The sequence below is a fragment of the Neltuma alba genome, unplaced genomic scaffold, assembly GCF_004799145.2.
Source record: "Neltuma alba isolate B1F8T4 unplaced genomic scaffold, ASM479914v2 tig00012192_pilon, whole genome shotgun sequence".
In the NCBI taxonomy this organism is placed as follows: Eukaryota; Viridiplantae; Streptophyta; class Magnoliopsida; order Fabales; family Fabaceae; genus Neltuma; species Neltuma alba.
Genome location: NW_021636732.1, coordinates 92,117 through 115,663, shown reverse-complemented (window position 1 = coordinate 115,663; position 23,547 = coordinate 92,117). Strand labels below are relative to the sequence as shown.

Here is a 23,547-nt window from a genome sequence, read left to right as displayed (position 1 = left end):
ATAGTTTCTTTAATACCCCTCGGCTTCTTAATATAAGACCCAACTTGAGTTGGTTTTAGTTTTAAATATAAGAATCATTTCTCATATTTATTAATTTTCTCTAAATTACCTCTATGGATACTCTATCAACCATAATCAAATAGAAGAGGGATATGAGGTATTAAGAAAGATGATCATGGTGTTTTTGGAAAAAAGTGTCATTTTTCTTATAATTAACTAACTTACCTAACTTCTTTAATCTAATCAAATTAGTTAAATAGGTCTTATATTAAGGACTGAATGAGTAATTTTATGTCTCCTCACTCATTGTAACTTGCCAGACATTTATCACTGCGTCCTTTTTTTCATAGGAAAAGAGGTGGACATTTACAAGATGGCTCATAAAATGCTGCATTAAGAGATGAAAAATAACTTATATTAAGGACAATAAATTTCTTTTACAAGGTGTCTAACATATAGAGACGCAAGGAGTACGGACTTTTATTTTAATATTCTGGCATCCTGATATCTTTTGATATTTTATGTTGATAGAAAATTGATGGGTTGGACCTAATTAACCACACATTATATATATGTATTTGCGGCCAATCGTTGGATGCAATGATTTAAGATATTGTAATGGTTCAATATAATATAATATACACATGATTCGTCCATGATGGTTTTATTAAAAAAAAAGGCCATCGATCGAGCTATGGGGGGTTCTCAATGAATAATTAAGTCAAGCTAATTAGTTTAAGAGATATGGCTGTACGATGGGATCTGTTTTAGAAATATAATTAAGAGGAGATTAGAGCAGAGAGATTAGAGATTAGTTTTTAATTAATTAACTATTATACGATAATGGCACCTAGGAAATTAGGTGTGGGGTGTATATCAAACGCACACATTCTCCTACAGCGTAAACCTGAGAAAAATTCAAGTTACGTGTAAAGCCTAAACGACTACCACGTCTGCCAAATTTGAAATTCCGAGTCATAATAGTATATTAATATTGGTTGTTTAGAGTTAGACCCCTCTTTGTTAGGCTGATTAGATTAGAGAGGATCCTCCTTCTTTTGTTTCTTTTTTAATTTATAATTTAGAGCCTTTTTGAGTAATCTCAGCTAATCAATTTTAGGAACACTAACTAGCTAGCTAGGCCGATTTTATTCAGGTGAGTTTAATATCAAAAGTATGTGAAAGTGAGAGATTATCAGGCCTTAAAGTTCTTTTTTGTTCTTCTCTTATTTAAATAAAATACCTCTTTTTGTTTTGAGTGCTTTGTTTCAATTCCTTTTAATTTATTTCAGGTCGAAAAAAATTCCTTTAATTTCCTACCACTCGACTGGCATCTCTATATATACACCCTGTGCTCTGAGGAAAAGTCAGATAAGAAAAAAAATAATATAGCATGTGTAGTAATTAAATCATATTATTCACAACGGATTTATTAAATCAGGTAATTTAGTTACAACTTCAAAGTGTGGAAAATCAGGTTGTTGCCAAAATTGACTAACTAAAGTTTAATATGGTTCGTTCGCATGAGTATGGCTAATTAAGGGATCATGCTGACTTTGGAAAAGTCGTAAAGACAATTTTTTTTTTGTTTGACAGATAACGAATTTATAGAATAATTTTTTTTATAAGATCTCCTCTGACCAGTAAAGATATGGCAACTAATCATATATTATCATTAGACCGTGCAAAAATCTAACAATATATGGAAATATAATTAAGATAAAATGGCATGGTTTGACTTCCAAATGAAGAAAAAAAAAAATCAAGACTGATTCGTACCATAGAAGTGACATATATAATCATGTTATACGATGAAAATTAGCACAGCCTGTTGAAATGGGATGATGAATAAAAAACTCGTGAAAGAAAAAAAAAATCGAGGCAGTAGGAATAAGTAATGATGTAAATTATGTCACGAGCTCAAGATTGTATTATTTGAATAATAAGTTATTAAAAAAACTCGCGCAAAAGGCAAAATTCTTAGCTTGTTATAATGAAAATGGACAATATATCATGAAAAATCATCTCAGGAAGCCACATGCCGATGTGTGTGGCATATCAATGCTGTCATGAAATGAGGACAGGCCTAATATTTGTTATTTTATTACAAGTTATATCATAAAACGTGTCTTATATTTAAAACTGGAGGAATGTTGTTTTATGGGTTTGTTAATGGTTATAATATTGATGTTACTATTTTCACTTTTTAATATAAGAATTAGTTTAACTTTATTTGGTTATAAATATAAAAGTTCAGCCTGCTTTATCCCTCTCTCTCTTTGTTTTTTTTAAGTAATCTTTGTATTGTAATAGTTGCACATGTTAAAAAGTTTTGTCAAACTGCGGTTATAATTAATACATATGATTAATAATAATATTTTAAGAAAGATAACATCTATTTATTATAAATAACTAATTTAATTAGTTTTTTTAATCTACTTAAACTAGTTAACTAGTTCTTCTATTCTATTAAGGATCAAGAGTAATGTGTTATATTCGTTTAACTAAGGATAAAAATTATTAATATATATAATTGAAATTATCCAAATCTTATCTAAATGGCTCGGATACACAAAGGCGAGCATCAATTGCGATGAAATGCAAAATTTGGGCATTCACCCAAAAAATAAAATAAAATATAGGTGAACAAGACTTTTTTGACCTGCATAGGTAAACAAGACTGGATAAATATATCAACACCGTACGCAGCAATTAATGTAACATTGCATGAAATATCATATACTCCTTCAATCCTCAGGATAACACCTCATTATTAAATTAATTTTTATTTTAAATGTAAGATCTAATTTTTATATTTATCAATTTTTTTAAAATTATTTATATGGATATTCTCTCAGTCATAACCAAATAAGTAAAGAAGAGAAGATATTAAAAAAGATAATTATGATGTTTAAAAAAAGTCATATTTTCTATAATTAACTTACTTACCCAACTTCCTTAATTTAATTCAATTAGTTAAATAGATTTTATATTAAGGACTGAAGGAGTATCTCATATAACATAATACTTTCTCCGGGTCCTTAATATAAGACCGTATTTGATTTTTATTTTAGTTTTAAATATAAGATTATAATCCACGTTGTCTCTCAGATTTATTCATTTTCTTTCTAAGATAGTCATTCTAATAATGATAGTTCTAACCAACAAATTTGATTAGTAAGGATATTTTAGAAAAAACAACACCTATTTATTACAAATAACTAATTTAATTTGTTTCTTTAATCTATTTAAATTAGTCAATTAGTTTTTATATTTAGAATAGGAGGTAATATCATCGAGGGGAACATGTAACATTGTGCCTGATTTACCGTTTAGCGCCGGCTTTTATTATTCTAATTAATATTTCATATTTCATAAAAACAGTCTAATTATTAATTAGTCCCTTCAGAAAACCTTTGAGATGCGCGCGAACGGAGACAGATGAAATCCGAAATCCGAGACAATCTAATGCGTTGGAAGGAGCATTTTTGTAAAGCCCAATTTTTCAAAAAGTATAACTTTATTCCTGGTGCTTCGTTGACCCTGCCATTGCCCATTGCCATTTATTTCGAGCTTTCTGCGCCCAGTGACCCATCTAATGTCCCTCCGTTATCTGTCTCCAAAAGGCACAGTCGATTAATTTAATTCGCTACTAATTTAATGAATTGTTGGCTAAAAAAAAAAAATTGAATGCACCCAATATTCTGAAATATTTTCTCAAGTATATCTAACATCTTAAAATATTTTATGATATAATTTCAAAATATCTTTTTACGTGGGTCCAGTACTCGCTCCTTCCACGAGATGTGATCGACTAAAATTTAACTTTACAACAATGTTACAGAATCTAAAAGGCGATTTGACCTAGCCCCCCATGAGCCCAAACAAACCGTGTCCCCTATCTACACGTGTTTGGGCAATTTCAGTGCTAGCGAGCTCTGACTCTTTGCAACACTGCAGGATCATATTTATCTCTTTTTAATTTTATACTACATTATCGTTCAAATAAACAATACACTATTTGGAGGTATTTGATTTATCTTAATTTGAGTAATTTTATGTTATACGAATAAACATATAGCAGAAATTTTATTTCGTAAAGTATAAAAATGCTTCTTCTTTTTTTTGCTGTTGCCAAAAAAAAAAAAACTCCACAAATGTTTTTGTGATGGACCCGCTTTCAAATATGGGCTCCTTTAGGCTAAAACGCTGTTTTTGGTACCATTTTTGACAATATTGTCATCACATTCTTTTTCTGGGGACATTGTTGTCCCCAAATTGTAACCTCGTTTGAAGTGTTCGCTCCTTTAGGCCCAGTTCAATTAATCGCCGCTAAATTTAAGAAAGGTGCTCGTGTATTGCTTAAATATTGGGCCTAAAACTTGGGCCCAGAATTTAAGAAAGGTGCCGTGTATTGCTTAAATTTGGGCCCAAAAGACCATTTGAGTTTTAAGTGACGTATAAGGAACATAGATCACTTGTACCAAAAAAACAAAAGAATATAGATCACCAGTGTTAGTATTATATTTAATATATTTATAAAAAAAAACTGCAAGAAATTCCATTATAAGCCCTAGACAACAAAGAGGATATAGTTTATTTTGAGTTATGTGCAAGTGCGAAATATAAAAGTTTTAACAACACATTTATTAATTATTATGCACAGGCGCACACGTTAATTACAACGTCTTATGATCTTAACAATTTTAGGATAGATTCACGTGCGCCTCTGGGAGCACTACCTAACCCCTCACAGCCAGAGAATCTTACCCGGCAACCAAACACTCCTATTCCCGGATGCATCCATAGAAAAATCAATTAGTTTAGCTGGAAATGTTTTGTATTAAAAATTTCTAATTAAAAGTCTCTCATTAATAATCTAGATGTAATTTCCTGTGAGTCTCACCATAAACCCAAGGCAAAAGAGGCGAGCGGGACCAATTCTGGTGGTGGACTCCATCCATCCTGGGGTTCTGTGAGGTGAGACCATGAGCTCAAAGGTCATAGCCACTGTGCTTGCCGTCTGCTCCATAATATTTGCCTTCAACTCTAAGCTATTTTTTGGGCCTCCTTCAATTCCGGGTTCTGAGGATCTGCTCCACGCTGCTCAGATCCTCCATGTCACCGGAGCCGTCGGGCCGGAGAGCCTCGTCTTCGATAGCAACGGGGAGGGTCCGTACACGGGCGTCGCCGACGGACGAATTCTCAAGTGGCAAGGAGAGGGTCGAGGCTGGAGTGATTTTGCCTTCACAACTTCTAATAGGTAATTTGGCTCTTGTTTTCTCATTTTTCTGAATTCCTTTTTGTGCTCGGTTTCAGTGTATAAACCTTTCCCCTTTGGAGTCATGTTTGATGTTGAGGAATTTTACCCTGATTTATTATTTATGTTAAGAACTTGCTAATCCTGCAACTTAGAACATGACTCAATCTGTGGCCCGCGAGGGAACAACTTCATGAGTTGAACGGGCCGAAAAAGAAAGGAAGAGGATCGGCGGGGCATCGATTGCATTTGCATCCAACATTTTTTCCCCACCTTGGCCAGACACAATATTATTTTTTAGGGATTTTTTTATAAAATTTTGACAAAAGTTTTAAAAAATTTGAACCAACCCAGACAATTTCTGAAATAGTTATATTTTCAAATTTTTATTATAAATTTAAAAATATCAAATATATCCCATGCATACTCTTACATATTATATTATTTTTTAAACTTTACAAAATTTTACAACATCCCCCCTCAAAAAAAAAAAAAAAAAAAAAAGGATCTTACAAGTCAGGAAAGGCGAAAAGACTAGACGTCCATTAGCTGTTTGTTAGAGAACCCGAAACTTAAAATGCCCCCTCCTGCTGAGGAAAAACACCCCAGAAAGCCCGACAGGTTTTGACACGCCAGTTGATAGAGGTGCTTGGAGTTTTATTTATTTTATAGGGTCACCCGAAGCCAATATATAAAATAGGTCGATTGATTTTGTTTAAACGCACAAACGCAGAGATATTTAAAATTTATTATATTTTATATATTGAAAATAACCTTTTAATTTATAAATCTCCAATTCATCCATGTTTAATCCGTAAATAATTATGTCCGGTGATGCTGTACGGCAAAAAATAATGTTATGCACGGTGGCTGAGTGAGCCAATTTATATAATCTACAACGCATTTCGAGTTGAGTACATAATTAAGTTGCCCGGCCAATTCATTTTGATGGCTCTATGAAAAACTTCCAAATGATAGTTTGCTAGTAATGGAGTAGTATTCGAGACTTGTTTCTGCCTTAGAGATCTTGTGCTAATATAAGGTCCTCACAGTAATCATTAACGCATGGTTTTATTGCCTTTGAAGGACGGAATGTACACGTCCATTTGCACCAGAGTTGGAGCATATTTGTGGGAGGCCACTTGGACTGAGTTTTGATAAGAAAAGTGGAGATCTGTACATCGCCGATGCCTACCTTGGCCTTCAAGTCGTGGGACCTACAGGTGGTTTAGCCACCCCTTTGGTCACCCATGTTGAGGGTCAACCCTTGCGCTTCACCAATAGCATGGACATCAGCGAGGACGAAGATGTCATTTACTTCACTGATTCTAGCGCTGTCTTCTACAGAAGGTAATCTGTATATTCCCAAAAACAAACCCATCCCTCTCTTCCTACACCCCTCTGGTTTTTGCATTTCCTTACAATGATCCAGTGTTTGCGGAGATGATGTTTAATTTGCTGCTTATGTGAAACTGTTTGAGGAATATAAATATATATATTCTTTAACACAAAATTTAATTTCATGTCTCTAAACTGCCTAGTGCTCTTGTTTGCAGGGAATTCATGAGTTCGATTCTTAGTGGGGACAAGACTGGTCGGTTAATGAAATATGATAAGTTGACCAAAGAAGTGACGGTGTTGATGAGGGGGCTTGCTTTTGCCAACGGAGTTGCACTGAGCAAAGATGGCTCATTTCTCTTGGTGGCAGAATCCTCTGCATGCAGGATCCGTAGGCTCTGGCTTCGTGGACCCAACGCAGGTCAAGTAGACACATTTGCTGAGCTTCCTGGTTTGCCAGATAATATAAGAAGGAACTCAAAGGGGGAGTTTTGGGTGGCTTTGCATGCAAAAGCTAGTCCTTTCGCCAGATTGGTTTCTTCAAAGTCATGGGCTGGAAATGGAATGCTAAATCTTCCACTCGACTTCAAACAATTGCACGCATCGTTCACCGGGTGGAAGCCTCACTCCTCTGTTATGAAGCTGAATGATAAAGGAGAAGTATTGCAAGTGTTGGAAGATTGTGAAGGGAAGGCCTTGAGATTTGCTAGCGAAGTGGAGGAGAAGGATGGGAAGCTCTGGATTGGTTCAGTGTTAATGCCCTTTATTGGCATTTATGAGTTATGAGCATGATATTGTAACTGTCCATCATAGAAGCTAGTGCGCATCGCACTAAACTTGGCATTCAACTTTTCCCACTAAATTTAGCTTCTCGACGAGATCTTGAACACACTCCTTCATAAACACAACATTTCCCGAAAGAACTAAGAATAATGGACGTGTAATGATTAACGGGAAAGATTGCGTCAATTTTTGTACTGTTGTTGCAGAATACGATTCAGATGCATGAAAATTGTGGGAATTATTATTGTCAGGTGCCCACTTTTTTGGGCCTAACCAACTTGCGATGGATTAGTAAGAAATAAAGGGTGAATGACTAAGGCGTTCTATCTTGGGGTTGTGATCAGATTTCGTCTGTTAGGATGGGACAGGATGGCTCATGTGGAGCGCATTTTTTTGTCAATATTGGCATAAATACAGGATGACTGTTGGGCAGATCAGTGCCAAGATTGAAGGCAACTAGAACGTTGATGTCATTAATGTAAATTACTAGAATAGTCGCATTAAAATATTCCCAGTTGGAAGAAAACCCCACAATGGGAACTCTAATATCGTCATTTTCTTTCCTTGCTTGTGCGTGGGACTTATTGGTCTGCTACGGAGAACCTGTGAGAGGGAGGAGAGGATCACACATATTTAATTATTCATCAAGCGCAATTTACAGCCTCTCTCTCTCTCTCTCTCTCTCTCTCTCTCTCTCTCAGCAGCGATGATGAAGCCACGGCTGTACTTGGGGGCGGCGACCGCCGTTGTTGTTGTGGTCTCTGCTTGGTTCGCCCGTAACCACGTCGGGCCCTCCCACGGTGGAGAGCCTTGGCCACACGAGGTTGTTCCGTTAACGGAGAACATCGGCGGTGTGGGACCGGAGAGCTTCGCCTTCAGCCCCGACGGCCAAGGCCCTTATACCGGCGTGTCCGACGGCCGGATCATCAGATGGGATCAGAATGAAAAGCGTTGGGTTAATTTTACGGCCACTTCTCCACACAGGTGAGATGACCCCTCTCCATCTGCTATAGCACATGCAGAGAAGTAATCGTTTATGATGCGGATAGAAAAGATATATATTAGTTGCTGCATGCTACACTTTGAACCGTTTCTAATTTTGTTTTGAGAAAATAATGGAAACTGAGAAATGAAATAAGGAGGAAGTGAATGGCGTGTGAGTACGGTTGGAAGGTGGCAGGGAAGGAGAAGCCCAGAGGCCACCGCAAGCAGACGAAAGCGTTGTGTTTGCTTAGAAGGGTCGCATGTGGGTGGCCACTGTTTGCTTTGGAGCCCCGCCCCGATCCAGTCCCCTTCTCTTGTGTTGCCACGTGCCCCCTGGGGCCCTCACTCTTTCATTCATTCGCTGAGTACTTTAGGTGAAATTTGGTTCCACGTTCTGCAAGTGCAAGTATATGCAGCCCCTGAGAATGTGAACTAACAAGAACAGGGACGTCCCCACCAGGAAATGATGAGCCCACTGACGCCTTCATGCCGCACGACATCATCACTTTTTATATAACATACACTCACTCCATTTGCTTCGTTATTAAAAACTCTCTCTTTAACTTAGCATGAAATAACGCTTAAGTGTTTGGATAGAAACAAAATCACGGTTTTAAATGTATTTTTACGGTATATAAAGTAAATATGTGGATAAGTCTGTTTTGTTTTACAGAAAAATGCTTTTTAAAAGTACTTTTTTAAGTTCCCAAACACCCCCTTACTTTCTTGCACGAAGAAACGATGTTACTTTCCAACCTCAAAATATATACTACCTCTGATTCTTAGAATAAGACTTTGTTTGATTTTTATTTTGTTTCTAAATATAATATCCCAATCCACTTTGTCTTTCATATTTATGTATTTTTTTCCTAATGTAGCTCTTCTAACAATGATAATTCTAACTAATATATTTGATTAGCAAGGATATTTTAAGAAAGACAACATTTAGTTATTACAAATAACTAATTTAACTTTTTTTCTTAATCTCCTTAAATTAGTCAACTGGCTCTTATAATTAGGACCAGAGATAGTAGCACTCAGACGATTATGATGGTGGATAGCTTGCTATGTTTTAAATATCATATTCACCTCTTCTCATAATCCTTCTTTTTCTTTTTCTTTTCAGAATTTGATCTCCACCATTATATTAAATAATAAATGGTTCAGATTTTATATTTTATAAAACTGTTATTGTAACATTACATAAATAAGAGAGAGAAGGTATTTTTAAAATATTAAATCTGAATATCTATTATTTGATGCATCGATGGGGATGAGATTCTGAGTAGAAAAAAGAAAGAAGAATTATGAGAGAATCCACCCACTCCGCTAGCACATATGTATACTGCATTTTTACGTCAAAATGTAAGAGACGTTACGTTTTCTAATCAAATATGCTCAAATTAAAAGAAACCTCGGTATAACGTGCGGCTGTTATGTTACAGCTAGTGCACGTGACATGTGAGTCTTGACCTAAAAATTGCGTGTGACGAGGTAGTCCCATGAAAGCCAGCGATACAATGTAAACTGACAATTTCATTGGGTTTGGCAGAGAAGGGTGTGGAGGAACATCGTACGCGGAACATCGTAAAACAGAGCATAGGTGTGGTCGAGCACTCGGGTTGTGCTTCAGCCCAACTGGTGATCTCTACATCGCCGATGCTTATTTCGGCCTTCTTGTTGTCCCCTCCAATGGAGGCATCCCCACTTGTATCACATCTCAAGTAAAAGACACTGCTCCCTTGGCGTTCACCAACAATCTGGATATTGATCAAACCACTGGAGTTGTTTACTTCACCTCCAGTAGCTCCATATTTCACAGACGGTGTGTGTCTATATACATGTTCTGATTCTGACTTTGTTACTGCAATATGCTGAATCCAATTCATGGGTATCTCCCGTCTCACAAAGATTGCAAAATGCAGGGATTACATTTCTCTGATACTTAGCGGAGATGAAACAGGGATGGTGATGAAATATGACCCAGAAACCAAACATGTGAGTGTTGTTCTGAGGAATGTGTTGTTTGCAAATGGGGTGGCTCTGAGCAAAGACGGTGATTATATTCTAGTGGCGGAGACGGGTAAGTGCAGAGTACTGAGGTATTGGCTGACAACATCAAAAGCTGGAACCTTGGAGGTGTTCGCTGAGCTCCCAGGTTTCCCAGACAACATTAAACGCAGTCCGAGAGGGGGGTATTGGGTAGGAATCTTTGCGAGACGAGAGAAACTTGTTCGGTGGATTCTGTCATATCCCTGGATTGGGAAAGCCATGCTTAAGCTTCCTTTGGACGTTACAAAAGCGTATTCGTATTTGGCCAAGATAAAAGGCAAAACGGGATTCGCAATTCGGTTGAGTGAAGAAGGTGAAGTAATGGAAATGGTTCAGGGGAGGGAAAGAGGGGGATCAGTGAGTGAAGTGGAAGAAAGAGATGGGACATTATGGGTGGGATCTGTAGATGCTACTTTCGTTGTCAAGTATCAGATTCCTACTGCATGAGGACAGCATCAGCGACAAGACTTGACTATAACAATGATAACCTATATAGTGTTGATTCTATACAGAAACCTATAAAGAAGTTCCTTGTGATAAGAAAACGTGGCTCCTAATTTACCAATATGCACGTCCCTCCGCTTCCCTTTGTTCTTTACTTTTGGGTGTTAAGGCGAGCGGCTCATTCTTTTCCCAACTAAAAGTAAGAAGGAAAAGCGCCGCACTTAAAAAAAAAAAAAGAAGAAGAAGAAGTAAGGTAAGAAGGAAAAACCATATAACCTTTTTTTTTTTTAATTTTAATTTGGCGTCTATACATTTTTTTATTAAATTTTTTACCTTCACTCTATTAATATTATTAGCTCTTATAATTTTGTTTTGTTAACATCGTTAGTTCTTATTGAGAGGTTTGACGGCACTGATAGTGCAAAATTAAATGATTTGATTAAAAAAACTAATAGATATCAAATTAAAAAAAATGAGAGAAATGATAATTGATTGCAAATGGTTTTCTGGTGAAAATAAACAGGCATCCTTCCTTTTTAAAAGGGGATGGGACATCCACCATATAGGTGGAAGAAAATTATAAAACGACTTGTCGTATGGATTATAAATTTTATCATGCATGTCATTTTTAAATTTGGACTAAAATTTTTTATATGTTTTAGGTAATATTACTTTCATTTCTTAATACACCTAAAAAGTTATAACTAATTTACAAATATTTGAAAAATTAGTTAAATTAATTATTTATCATAAATATGTATTAATTTATTCAAAATATTTTCTTCACCCATTATTTAATAGACGAAAAACAAAAAATTTAATTTTGAGTGGCAAAACAAATTCATTCATGTATTATATTTAAAATGGAAGTAAACATTCCAACTAGATGCATATATTTACATCTTTTGTAATTTACTCTTGTAAGGGGATTATACCAATAAAGAGTAACCTTAAACCATTTACGTGGAATTTAATTTTAAATCAGGGCTAGTATCAGTACTTATCCCACACTCCAAACAGTAAAAACAGTTATTTACGTAATTAGAGATAAAACTCATTTCATGTACTTATTTTGACATGTAAATTACAATTAAAAAGCTACTTTTGAAAAATCACTCCAAGCAAGGGCTCAGATAATCCTAGTGCTGATGCCTGATACTTATTTTCAAGTAACTAAACATGAATAGGTTTCGAATTAAAATATGACGTACTCCACCTCACCTCTCATGCTTAGCTCCACGGAATGTTTTTCCTTCCATTTTCTTTCAAGCTTAGCTCCAACCTGTTCCTAACAGCTCTCTCTCTCTGTATGTGTGTGTATATTAGTGATTAATGAGTCCTATGGAAGAATGAAAAGCTGCATCTTTAGGGAAGCTATAAACTTAAAAATGGCGATGGACCAGACACGCATGTTCTCGTGTCTTTTATTCGCCAGAAAACTAGAGGGGTCTTTGGTGGGGTAGCAACACGTGGCTCTTAACACAGCAAAGCACGTCTTTTCTACCCACAAGCGTTGGGTGCAGTGTTGGGTGCAGTGGTAAAGGCACCTGACACAATTTAGGCGGACAAAGGTTCGAACCTGGAGCCGCGCTTGTTGGGAGGGGTTTACCGCCTTTGGTGCAAAGCACCTTAAATGGGCGTGCCTAAATCAACCCCGCTCCGGATTAGTCAGTTGTCCCGAGTTACCTGGTCCAGTTTAGAAGGCCAGGAACTCAGAAAAAGCACTGGATACCGGGGGGATCGCGGGTCACTCGCCTTAGATTACCAAAAAAAAAAAAGCACGTCTTTTCTTTTCTTTGACTGTCTTATATGGGGACCAGGGGTCGGGGAATCTTACTTTGCTGCAGTGGGGATCTCGCTTTTTTAATCACTTAAAAGTATTAAAAAAAATACTACTTTCTATTTTATTTATAAGACTTTGTTTATAATTTATAAATAAAATCTTATAGTTAAAATCAGAGGTAGTATATTAAATTAATGTGTTCTAAATAAATTGGGATTTATGAAACATGCATTGATGCAACTGTAGTGCCAGATTCCCTTTTTTTTAAAAAAAAAAATGATTTTTCTTCGGGACAATTACTATAGAGTCCCAAGCAAGAGATTTTATCACTCTAAGGTCCCTGGAAATGCTAAAATGAATCTGAGGTCCCAAGGGACTTAATTGTGAAAAATTCCAATCGTGCAATTACAAAATTACCCTCATTCATTTGAAAGAAAACGCTGAAGAAAAATATGAGGGTTCTTTCATTCGCACAGCTCCGTCGCATCTCGCCTCTCTTCCTATTGCGTCTCGCCTCTTTGACTGTGATATTCTTCTCTGCTCCTCGCCTCTCTGACTCCGTCTCTACCTCACACCTATTGCTTCTCATTGTCACTACCAACTTTCTTGTTTTTCGCTTCTCATTCTGTGAAGTATAAAATGATTCTCTGTTTTTCGCTGGTTCATGCTCTGTTTCTGCTGAAAATAAATGAATATGACAGTGTTTTTTTTGTTATAATCCCTGTAATGCGATGGTTTAATGTGTTGTTAATGGATACATCGAAGGTTGTCAATCTAACTATATGACTTGTCAATGACAAGTGATTGTGACAGGTTGATATGAAGAATGACAAGTTCAAGTGGGAAGCATTTGTTCTGCTATATCCATCCAGGGAGACAATTTATTAATGATGTAGAAGATGAAATGCAATATGTTGGAGATGGTAGCATATATAGCGTTTTGTTTTTTCATTTGACAATATAATGACATCTAAATGTAAAGTTAAGTTAATGTGTATTGATATTATTTAATGGTTACAAAGTTTTTTTAATGCCATTTGTGTGTATTGATTAGCATGAAATTCTTCATTAATATCTTTATCATGTCTAGAAATGATAAGGGTATTAATACTAAAAAAACGAATGCTAACTATGATGACATAATAGGTACATATCACAATCTTCTCTGTCAGATCTATTGACAACCTCAACAGTGAGTGTTGACAACCTGAGGAGAAGTCATTGACAACCTCAACAGTGTCGCTAACAACTGACTCTATGGGATAACACAACCTCTAATCAAATAGAATTATTATCATATATAATGACTTTAACAATAAAATGGGAAGCTCTTTCAAGTCATCAATAGCTTTAAGTGAATCCAATTTGATTATAGCAGAATTTTATTGCATAAATTCATTAACAACCTCAATAACGAGTGTTCACAACCCAAGAAGAATCCGTTGACAACCTCTGCAGTGTCACTAACAACTGACTCTGTGGGATAGCATAGCCTCTGATCAAATAGTATTATTATCATATATAACCACTCTAACAATAAAATGGAAAGTTATTGAAGTTATTAACAACTTTAAGTGAATCCAATTAGATTATAACAGAATTTTGTTACAGAAATTCATTGACAACCCTAACAACAAGTGTTGACAACCTGAGGAGAATTCGTTAACAACCTTGGCAGTGTCACTAACAACTGACTCTATGGAATAGGACAGCCTCTAACCAAATAGTATTATTATCATATATAACGACTTTAACAATAAAATAGGAAGCTCTTTCAAGTCATTAATAACTTTAAGTGAACCCAATTGGATTACAACAGAATTTATTACAGAAATTCATTGACAACCTCAATAACGAGTGTTCACAACCCAAGAAGAATCCGTTGACAACCTCTGCAGTGTCACTAACAACTGACTCTGTGTGTGGGATAGCATAGCCTCTGATCAAATAGTATTATTATCATATATAACCACTCTAACAATAAAATGGAAAGTTCTTGAAGTTATTAACAACTTTAAGTGAATCCAATTAGATTATAACAGAATTTTGTTGCAGAAATTCATTGACAACCCTAACAACAAGTGTTGACAACCTGAGGAGAAGTCGTTGACAACCTTGGCAGTGTCACTAACAACTGACTTTGTGGGATAGGACAGCCTCTAACCAAATAGTATTATTATCATATATAACGACTTTAACAATAAAATAGGAAACTCTTTCAAGTCATTAACAACTTTAAGTGAACCCAATTGGATTACAACAGAATTTATTACAGAAATTCATTGACACTGCAAAGGTTGTCAACAGGTTCTTCTTGGGTTGTGAACACTTGTTATTGAGGTTGTTAATGAATTTCTGCAATAAAATTCTGCTATAATCAAATTGGATTCACTTAAAGCTATTGATGACTTGAAAGAACTTCCCATTTTATTGTTAAAGTCATTATATATGATAATAATTCTATTCGATTAGAGGCTGTGTTATCCCACAGAGTCAGTTGTTAGCGACACTGTTGAGATTGTCAATGACTTCTCCTCAGGTTGTCAACACTCACTGTTGAGGTTGTCAATAGATCTGACAGAGAAGACTGTGATATATACCTATCATGTCATCATAGTTAGCATTCGTTTTTTTAGTATTAATACCCTTATCATTTCTAGACATGATAAGGATATTAATGAAGAATTTCATGCTAATCAATACACACAAATGGCATTAAAAAAACTTTGTAACCATTAAATAATATCAATACACATTAACTTAACTTTACATTTAGATGTCATTATATTGTCAAATGAAAAAACAAAACGCTATATATGCTACCATCTCCAACATATTGCATTTCATCTTCTACATCATTAATAAATTGTCTCCCTGGATGGATATAGCAGAACAAATGCTTCCCACTTGAACTTGCCATTCTTCATATCAACCTGTCACAATCACTTATCATTGACAAGTCATATAGTTAGATTGACAACCTTCGATGTATCCATTAACAACACATTGAACCATCGCATTACAGGGATTATAACAAAAAAAACACTGTCATATTCATTTATTTTCAGCAGAAACAGAGCATGAACCAGCGAAAAACAGAGAATCATTTTATACTTCACAGAATGAGAAGCGAAAAACAAGAAAGTTGGTAGTGACAATGAGAAGCAATAGGTGTGAGGTAGAGACGGAGTCAGAGAGGCGAGGAGCAGAGAAGAATATCACAATCAAAGAGGCGAGACGCAATAGGAAGAGAGGCGAGATGCGACGGAGCTGTGCGAATGAAAGAACCCTCATATTTTTCTTCAGCCTTTTCTTTCAAATGAATGAGGGTAATTTTGTAATTGCACAATTGGAATTTTTTACAATTAAGTCCCTTGGGACCTCAGATTCATTTTAACATTTCCAGGGACCTTAGAGTGATAAAATCTCTTGCTTGGGACTCTACAGTAATTTTCCCTTTTTCTTCTAACGATAAGCTACGCAGTGTCGGCCGAGAACGGATCTGGAATCTAATCCATTTTTGTCCTTGAAAGTTGGAGGAATAAAATTAATTCTAACACTTTTACAAACCCAAAAAAATCATTTTCTTTTTTAAAAGAAGAAAAATTAAGTGGAAGAAATTTTTTTCGCCTATAATTATTATTTTCAAGGGTTGGAAGAAGCGTGATTAGGGTGTTGCTGACAACTGAGGGATGTCAAAAATTCTCATAAATAGGAGATCTGAGTATTTTAAAAAAAGGAGAAAGGCATGATTTCCTAAGGAGTGGACCCACCATATGTGCTAATCAAATCAAATACTATTTTTGTTTGTAGTTTAATAAATAAAATTTTATAATTAGGAAAATCAACACCACATGCTCTGACAATTTTATATGTTTTTAGTTTGAGAGCCATATATTACTATTCTCATCTTTAATTAATTTCAGATTGGTCGTCCATCAATCAATTATCAATCCATTTTATTGCACTCTCCTCGTTCCCATTAAATGCCCACTCCCTGACAAAACTCAAGAAACTAAAAGCTTGGTCCTTCTTCTTCTTCTCGAGATAAATCAAACTCCATATATACATATTTATGGCAAAAATTTGTAAACCACTCCCTCTAATGCATGTTTTTCCATGACAGCGAGGCAAGGCTTTGAACTTGGAGATTGGTGCCCGTGTTTTGGATTACCACGCAACTATACTTTTCCCATGCTTATCTCTTCGTCTTTTAAACCCAAAAACAGACGCCTTTCCTTTCTGGTTAGTGCTACTTGATAAGCATTTTAATAAAGTACTCATCACTCCGCTTCAAGAGGCATTCTTTGGGGTGTGGGGGGGGGGGGGGGAATCTTGATCAAAAATACAAGAAGTCAATAGAATAATTAATGATATTTTTTAATTTTTACCCATTATTGTAAGGAGGAGGAGAGAGTTTTCATTATTTAATAAAGACGGAATAAATAACTTTTATCAATTTAAAATATGTTTAGTGATTTAATTAACATCTCTCAAGCTCCTGAGAAAATTTAACTAATATCTTGCCACCTCCGGTCCTAATTATATTTTATAATTATTACCGGAGGTAGTATTATATATGGATCAAGAGAGGGGGTAACTAATTAAGTTTTCACAGAGAGTGTCCATTAATGAAGGAGTAGTTCATAGTATAGAGAGAGAGAGAGACGGTCAAATTTCCTAATGTAATTTCCAATTAACTTGAATTTTATTTATTGTACATCAAACAATTAAAGTGAAACTATCGCATACGCGCGCGTTCTAATGCTTGAATGATTAAAAAAACCTAAGAAATCAATCCTCACCAATAAGTCAATTTTTACTCATAGGACCTGCATTGACACCACTCGTGCCCCCTCATTAAAATCACACCTTATTACTCATGGAGATTAATTATGCATGACTTAAATTTTAAAACACAATAAAATATTTCCGAACACATGGGAGCTGTCGGCTTTATGCTCCTGGGCTCCGCCACGTGGGGACTGTAAAAGTCAAAATATGCTATAGTAAATTAATCGCAATTGGAGGGATATAATGACAGCTTAAAAGGAACCACCAAACCTGATAATCAATGACCAGAATGAAAATGACTGAGAACGATGGGTAATAAAGTAAATATACGAAAAAGTAGGGGAAACAATTAAAAATCTAAAATCAGACGTGGCGTGGGGTAGAGACCCTCGCACTCATCAAACAAAGAGTTTGAAATTGGCGATGGAGTACGGCTGGCGGAGGATAAAGCCAAAGCAAGCCGATGGTGCTGAGCAATTGAGGACGCATTCCGAGATCGGGACCATGGTGGCCCCCACCTGTCGATGTGATCCATGCTGACCTGGACTCATAACCACCTCGCTTGCTGCCACCTCAACTTTTCCGTACTTTATCTTCCTTCCATTATTGTCCACGACACTCTCCTTATTTGCGCTCTCTCCACCGCCTTCTTCCACTCTTCCGCTTCCCCCATTATCGATGACGTCACACCGCTTCCCCCTGATAAACAGTCATTCGTATGGTTTTGTGTACGGGTGAGCAACAAACCCATTACCCACTAGTCCGCTCATAACCCATGAAATTTTTATCAATTTAAACCCGCCCAATTAGTCCAAATAAGAGGTTATATACGGGCAGGTTTAAATGGACAGAGTAGCCTATTAAACGAGTTGGGCTATGGGCAAGGTATTGGGCTGCCCGCCCGTTTAAGTTTAAATTTTTTAAAAATATTTTTATTCTTTATTTAATTAATGATATTGTTTCTCATTCATTTTTTATTAAACCTTCATGCTTGTCTAAGCTTTTATTTTATCCTTTAGGTGAAAGTTGGAACTTTCAAAGTTTATGAGACTTTATGATTGGTGACTACTTTTATGATTTTATCAGACTTTGATTGTTTGTGAATCTAAGTGAGATTGTGTGATTAAATATGATTGATATTATTTCATATTTGATTTGCTATTTGGCATGCAAAATTTATTGACAGTTTTACAAGATTACATATATAAAATAGCCATATTGAAAAAAATTTTAAAAAATAAATGGGCTATCCCGTAACCCGATCAAACCAAATGGGCCGCCCCGTAGTCCATCTAATACGGGTTAAATGGGTTACTACGGGGTTATGGGTTAACCCATGCCCATTTATTCATAAATGGGCGGGTTATGGGTTAACTTTCGGGTTAGCCCACCCTGTTCATTGCTCAGTCCTAGTTTTGTGGTTGTTATTGTTATTGTTATTATTATTTTTGAAAAATCATTCATGTGGGTAGTTACCAAATTTCCATTTATTTTTTTGACCTGAACCAAATGTCCATTCTTGCAATCATGTGCGTCTAGGAAATTTCTTGATGCATTAATTCCCACCACAATCAATAAAAACATAAATATAATCCATTTTTATGATATATACATATATACACACACTACTATAATTTCCCAAATTCCCAATATATGACGTTGGCTGGAAAAAGTCCCATAAAAACTAGAACGTATCAGTAATATTATTTCATTATTCGCTTATTATTTGTTAACGCGATTCTTATTCTCAAAATCCATGTAATTTCAAAAATTGAAAATGCTCATTTAAAGAAATGGATTAATAAAAACTGTACTATTAAAAGTATCTAAAAACATGGAATTCGGGCTTCTTCTTTTTTTTGCCAAGCTATGGAATTGAATTAGCCGTTACAAATTTTTGTTGGCAAAAAAAATTCTTCTGACTATAAACTATAAAGTTTAAATATAAATTCAGAAATGAGAAAAGCCATTTGGGCATATTGTCATATTATTCATCGCCACATAAAATGTTTTTTTTTTAATTTTAAAAACGGAGAAAAGTATCCGCCTTTTATCACATCACAGGACCACACACATCCAGCATCAATGTCTGATGAACCGGTGATCCACATAATTTTCACGCAATTTTGACCCGTTCCTCAGGGCCGGCCTTGTAAATTTCTTAAATACCGTTCAAGTCCCGGATCATTTCCAGTGTGGGGCGACTTCTCTTCTCAGATTCTCAAGCCTTTCGAGTCGTTCTCGGGCTATAACTTGGCCTGGAGTTCCCAACGAAGCATGAGATATTCATAACAAAATCACGACAATCACACGGAGTTAGCGTCTCAAATGTGATGAAATCATGGCTCTAATGGCTACTAGAACGAAGCTCGCGAGAGTTCTTCCCGCTCTCTCTACTCGAACGCCCAATTCAAGATCAGGGTCTGGCTGTTTCCACCAATTAGGCGCGCTTCAGAAGTTATCGTCTTCTTACACCTCCGCCGCTCTGGCTGCTGAGGAATCAGAGACGATGGGTTCGCGACGCATGGGGTTGGAAGCGTTCGGAGTGAAGGATTATGAGGATTACAGGAAGTCCCGCTACGGTGACATCACTCACAAGGCTGTGCTTGTTGATGCTGTTGGCACTCTTGTTGTTCCCTCTCAACCCATGGCCGAGGTTGGTTTACTCTTTCATGTGTCTTCCGACGCATGCATTTCTGGGCTGTGCCTATTCTTTTCTGAGTTTATTCGGTGATTTTTCAAATTTAGTGCGGCTACTACTTTCTTCTTCATTGCCCACCCATGTGCTTCGATTCTGATTGCAAATGAATCCATTCGGTTGTTGCATTGTAGATATATAGAAAGATTGGGGAGAAGTATGGGGTTGAATACTCGGAGGATGAGATTTTACACCGATACAGAAGAGCTTATGGGCAGCCTTGGGGTAGATCTCGGCTCAGGTGCGTATCATTTTTGTGAGTTGAAAATCTGATTTTGGGTTTTACCCCCTCGGGTTTTATTACGTGTATTAATTGACATGTTCATATTAACTAACATTACTGTCCAAAATTTGGTCATTTATTGCGAACTGGTTTTGCAGAATGAATTTCTTATGGTCTGTTTGGTCCCCAACATTTCTCTGCCCATTATTTGTTCCTTTTTATTAGGAGGCATGGGGGTGACTTGCACAGTCTTCCCGCATTTTTCAAATTTAGATCTTTTTGGGTCGGGGAGGGAGGGGGGGAGAATTTCGCCTAACAGTTTGAGTTGTGCTTCATAACTTAGCATTAAAATTTTTATATTATGGCTCCACTGCGAGGTCCTTCTTGGTTGCTTCTTCTTATAAAAATTTAAGATCATGTAATCTTGAAGAAGAGGACTGTTATGATTTATGAGAAATGACAAACTTGTAATGGCAGAAGTTTTTGTATCCGCCCAAACTCCTTTTATCAGGGAACGGAAATAACCAAGACTAGCGATTAAGCACTTGCAACACCAATAGGCAGCTTTTATGTCCTTTAGTTACCTTTTCCACCCTGCCGCGTCTCTGCTTTAAAAATACCGGCACAATATCCAACAGGCCTTTTAGTGAACAGTAAATTTTCTTTCTCTGAATCCCGAGGGCTCAAACATAAGATACCAGTCCATATCATCCACCTGAAGAACATAGTTTTGATAACACAAACGAACACTATATTCCCTGGCATATAATGCAGTAACTCGCTTTTACTGTGGGCTTTAGAAAGTAGTGGCCTACACGCCGCTGGTTGGTTTTCGACTTGTAAAAGGGTAACTGTGAGGTGAATTTAGGGTTTGACCGAGGATAAAATTTTGTCTTTTCTTGTAACTTACATTAATTGCAGCTGGAACTGTGACTAAAGCATTCAACCTTATAGACAATCAATCAACTATCGTCTTAGGTTTTGTCTGAGACTCTGATTCTTTCTCAATTGCAGATATGTTAATGACGGCAGGCCCTTCTGGCAATACATAGTTAGTTTTTCCACAGGCTGTTCAGATTCTCAGTACTTTGAAGAACTTTATAACTACTATATGACAGATAAGGTCAGATCTTTTGAAAACCATTGATATATATATTGTGATTTTTTGCAACCTTTAGGTAGCAGTTTTTTGATATGTTTTCCTACCTATCATTCATAGGCATGGCACCTCTGTGATCCTGAGGCTGAAAAAGTGTTCAAAGCAATTAGGAAAGCTGGTGTAAAGCTGGCTGTTGTGTCAAATTTTGACACTAGATTAAGACCTCTACTGAAGGCGTTGAACTGTGATGACTGGTTTGACGCAGTAGCAGTATCAGCCGAGGTAGCATAAGTTTCGTTACTTTATTGTTGAATTAGTTTGTGCTGGAAGCAGATTCTCCCGCCCCCTTGTTTATCTCACGACTGCTTGCATTTTTATTGATCGTCATAAACAATCCAGAGTATCTTGGACTTTCAAAAAAGATATGTTGGCATTGAATTCCAGTAATTCTTTGTCTTGCGTCTTGCCGCTTGATCCTTCAAACGAGGTCGCCTCAGTGCGGTGCTAATTCCTGCCTTCTTGTAATCTTGTCCCTCTACTCTTAGCTGTGTCTGGGCCTGATGTAATGTGCTTGTGCTAACCTGATCTGACTACCCTTAAATTCCCCATTCTGTGATTCTTTGTCCAGTCTTTTCTCACATGATTTGTCAGAAGGCTTGGGGAAATAAGTTCTGGGTTTGTTTTGGTCTGTGACACACCTGTCCCACCTCCATTTCCTTCCTTCTTTTTTTGACCTTTTTTTCCCCAAGTGTAATATATCAACTCTGATTATGCTCATTGAACTAAAGGGAGTCACATGCATTTACCTCTTGATTGGAATGAAGAAAAACCCAAGAGAGCTATGGAAGTTGAGGCCTCCTAAGTCTCTATGTTGTGCACGAGTTGGAAGGTGGGGAAACTGTAGGAAATCACAATCCCAGACTATCTACACCTTCAAGCCCTTAAATCTTCAAAGTCTGTGGTCAAGTGTCATCACTCATTCACTCCAGCACCTGCCCCCCCCCCCCCCAAAAAAAAGGACAAAAGAAAGGAAAAAATAGTTTCGAACCTCTTCTCCACCAGAGGCATCCTAGGAAATTCAAAACTCCACTTCTGTGTTCAAAGCATGAGCTCTGAAGAATATCCAAGGAGATCGATGCAGAGGATATTTTTTGCAAGACACTTGTGGGCATAAAATTTTTGTTATGCGCTCACCCACTCCTTTATACTACATATTTATGATTTCTCAATTTCTATGTGATGATGGGTGGATGTGGCTTTGTCAAACAGGTTGAGGCAGAGAAGCCGAATCCAACCATATTTCTTAAAGCATGTGAGCTGTTGGGTGTAAAACCTGAGGACGCTGTTCATGTTGGGGATGATCGTAGAAATGATATATGGGGCGCTAGAGATGCAGGCTGTGATGCTTGGCTTTGGGGAAGTGACGTTCATTCCTTCGGGGAGGTATGTTAGCATCTCCAGCTCACATAGGTTTGTATGCTATTTGTTGGGTGTAATACTTTAGTGACTGTAATATTTCTGCTGATGCAGGTAGCTCAGAGAATTGGGGTCCAAGTTTGACAGATCAAATCAAGCATGTTGAAGAATGTTTTATGATATTAGTGTGTGTGTGTGTGTGTATATTTTTATATATAATGAGGGTGTATATGTTCAGCTGAAATTTGAGTGATTTTGGAAGAATTTTTCGTCTTTCCAAAATATGCATTGGGCCAAAAATATCTACTTGTCGTGATCTTGTGAAGGAATTAGACGGCGAAGAATTGCAATTGCTTTCTCGCTGGCTGTTAATCTCACTGGTGCTTACCGTGAACCAATGAACGCTAGGCAGTGAAAATGTGAGCATGTGTTTGGATTAGCAGTGACAGAAGTGATTTTTTATTAATCTAACTTTTACAAATTGAAGTTGGGATAAAAGTCAGATGGTATATGTTTACCACAAAGTTATGGAGTATAATATGATTTATGTTTTGGCTTGTTTTTTTGTAAAAAAATCAATTGGAGAAATTAAAATTTGTTTGGATATAAGTTTAGATGTGAAATGATTGAAAATGACATAAATTTTTTATTTAATATTATATGTATATAATGT

The 23,547-nt window shown here is 36.5% G+C and overlaps 3 protein-coding genes across 4 annotated transcripts; all 3 read left to right on the top strand.

Annotated features, from left to right (window-relative positions):
* Positions 1-4,873: 4,873 nt before the first annotated feature.
* Positions 4,874-7,586, top strand: LOC114724586 (protein STRICTOSIDINE SYNTHASE-LIKE 10). The gene is made up of 3 exons (XM_028910960.1): positions 4,874-5,263; positions 6,347-6,610; positions 6,817-7,586. Exons 1-3 carry the CDS (start codon positions 4,989-4,991, stop codon positions 7,382-7,384), a joined length of 1,107 nt encoding a protein of 368 aa, XP_028766793.1. The 5' UTR covers positions 4,874-4,988; the 3' UTR covers positions 7,385-7,586.
* Positions 7,587-7,921: 335 nt separating this feature from the next.
* Positions 7,922-12,135, top strand: LOC114724521 (protein STRICTOSIDINE SYNTHASE-LIKE 2-like). 2 transcript variants are annotated; one of them, XM_028910874.1, is made up of 4 exons: positions 7,922-8,365; positions 9,918-10,190; positions 10,291-10,716; positions 12,006-12,135. In XM_028910874.1, exons 1-4 carry the CDS (start codon positions 8,088-8,090, stop codon positions 12,046-12,048), a joined length of 1,020 nt encoding a protein of 339 aa, XP_028766707.1. In that variant the 5' UTR covers positions 7,922-8,087; the 3' UTR covers positions 12,049-12,135. The 2 variants fall into 2 exon arrangements, with proteins under 2 accessions (XP_028766707.1, XP_028766706.1); XM_028910873.1 differs by lacking the exon at positions 12,006-12,135 and having other exon boundaries at positions 10,291-10,984.
* A 7,470-nt stretch (positions 12,136-19,605) lies between these two features.
* LOC114724502 (haloacid dehalogenase-like hydrolase domain-containing protein 3) lies at positions 19,606-23,268 on the top strand. Its single transcript, XM_028910854.1, has 6 exons — positions 19,606-20,094; positions 20,271-20,377; positions 21,374-21,482; positions 21,579-21,740; positions 22,728-22,901; positions 22,989-23,268. The coding sequence occupies exons 1-6, from the start codon at positions 19,780-19,782 to the stop codon at positions 23,016-23,018; spliced, it is 897 nt and encodes a 298-aa protein (XP_028766687.1). The 5' UTR covers positions 19,606-19,779; the 3' UTR covers positions 23,019-23,268.
* The last annotated feature ends 279 nt before the right edge of the window (positions 23,269-23,547 follow it).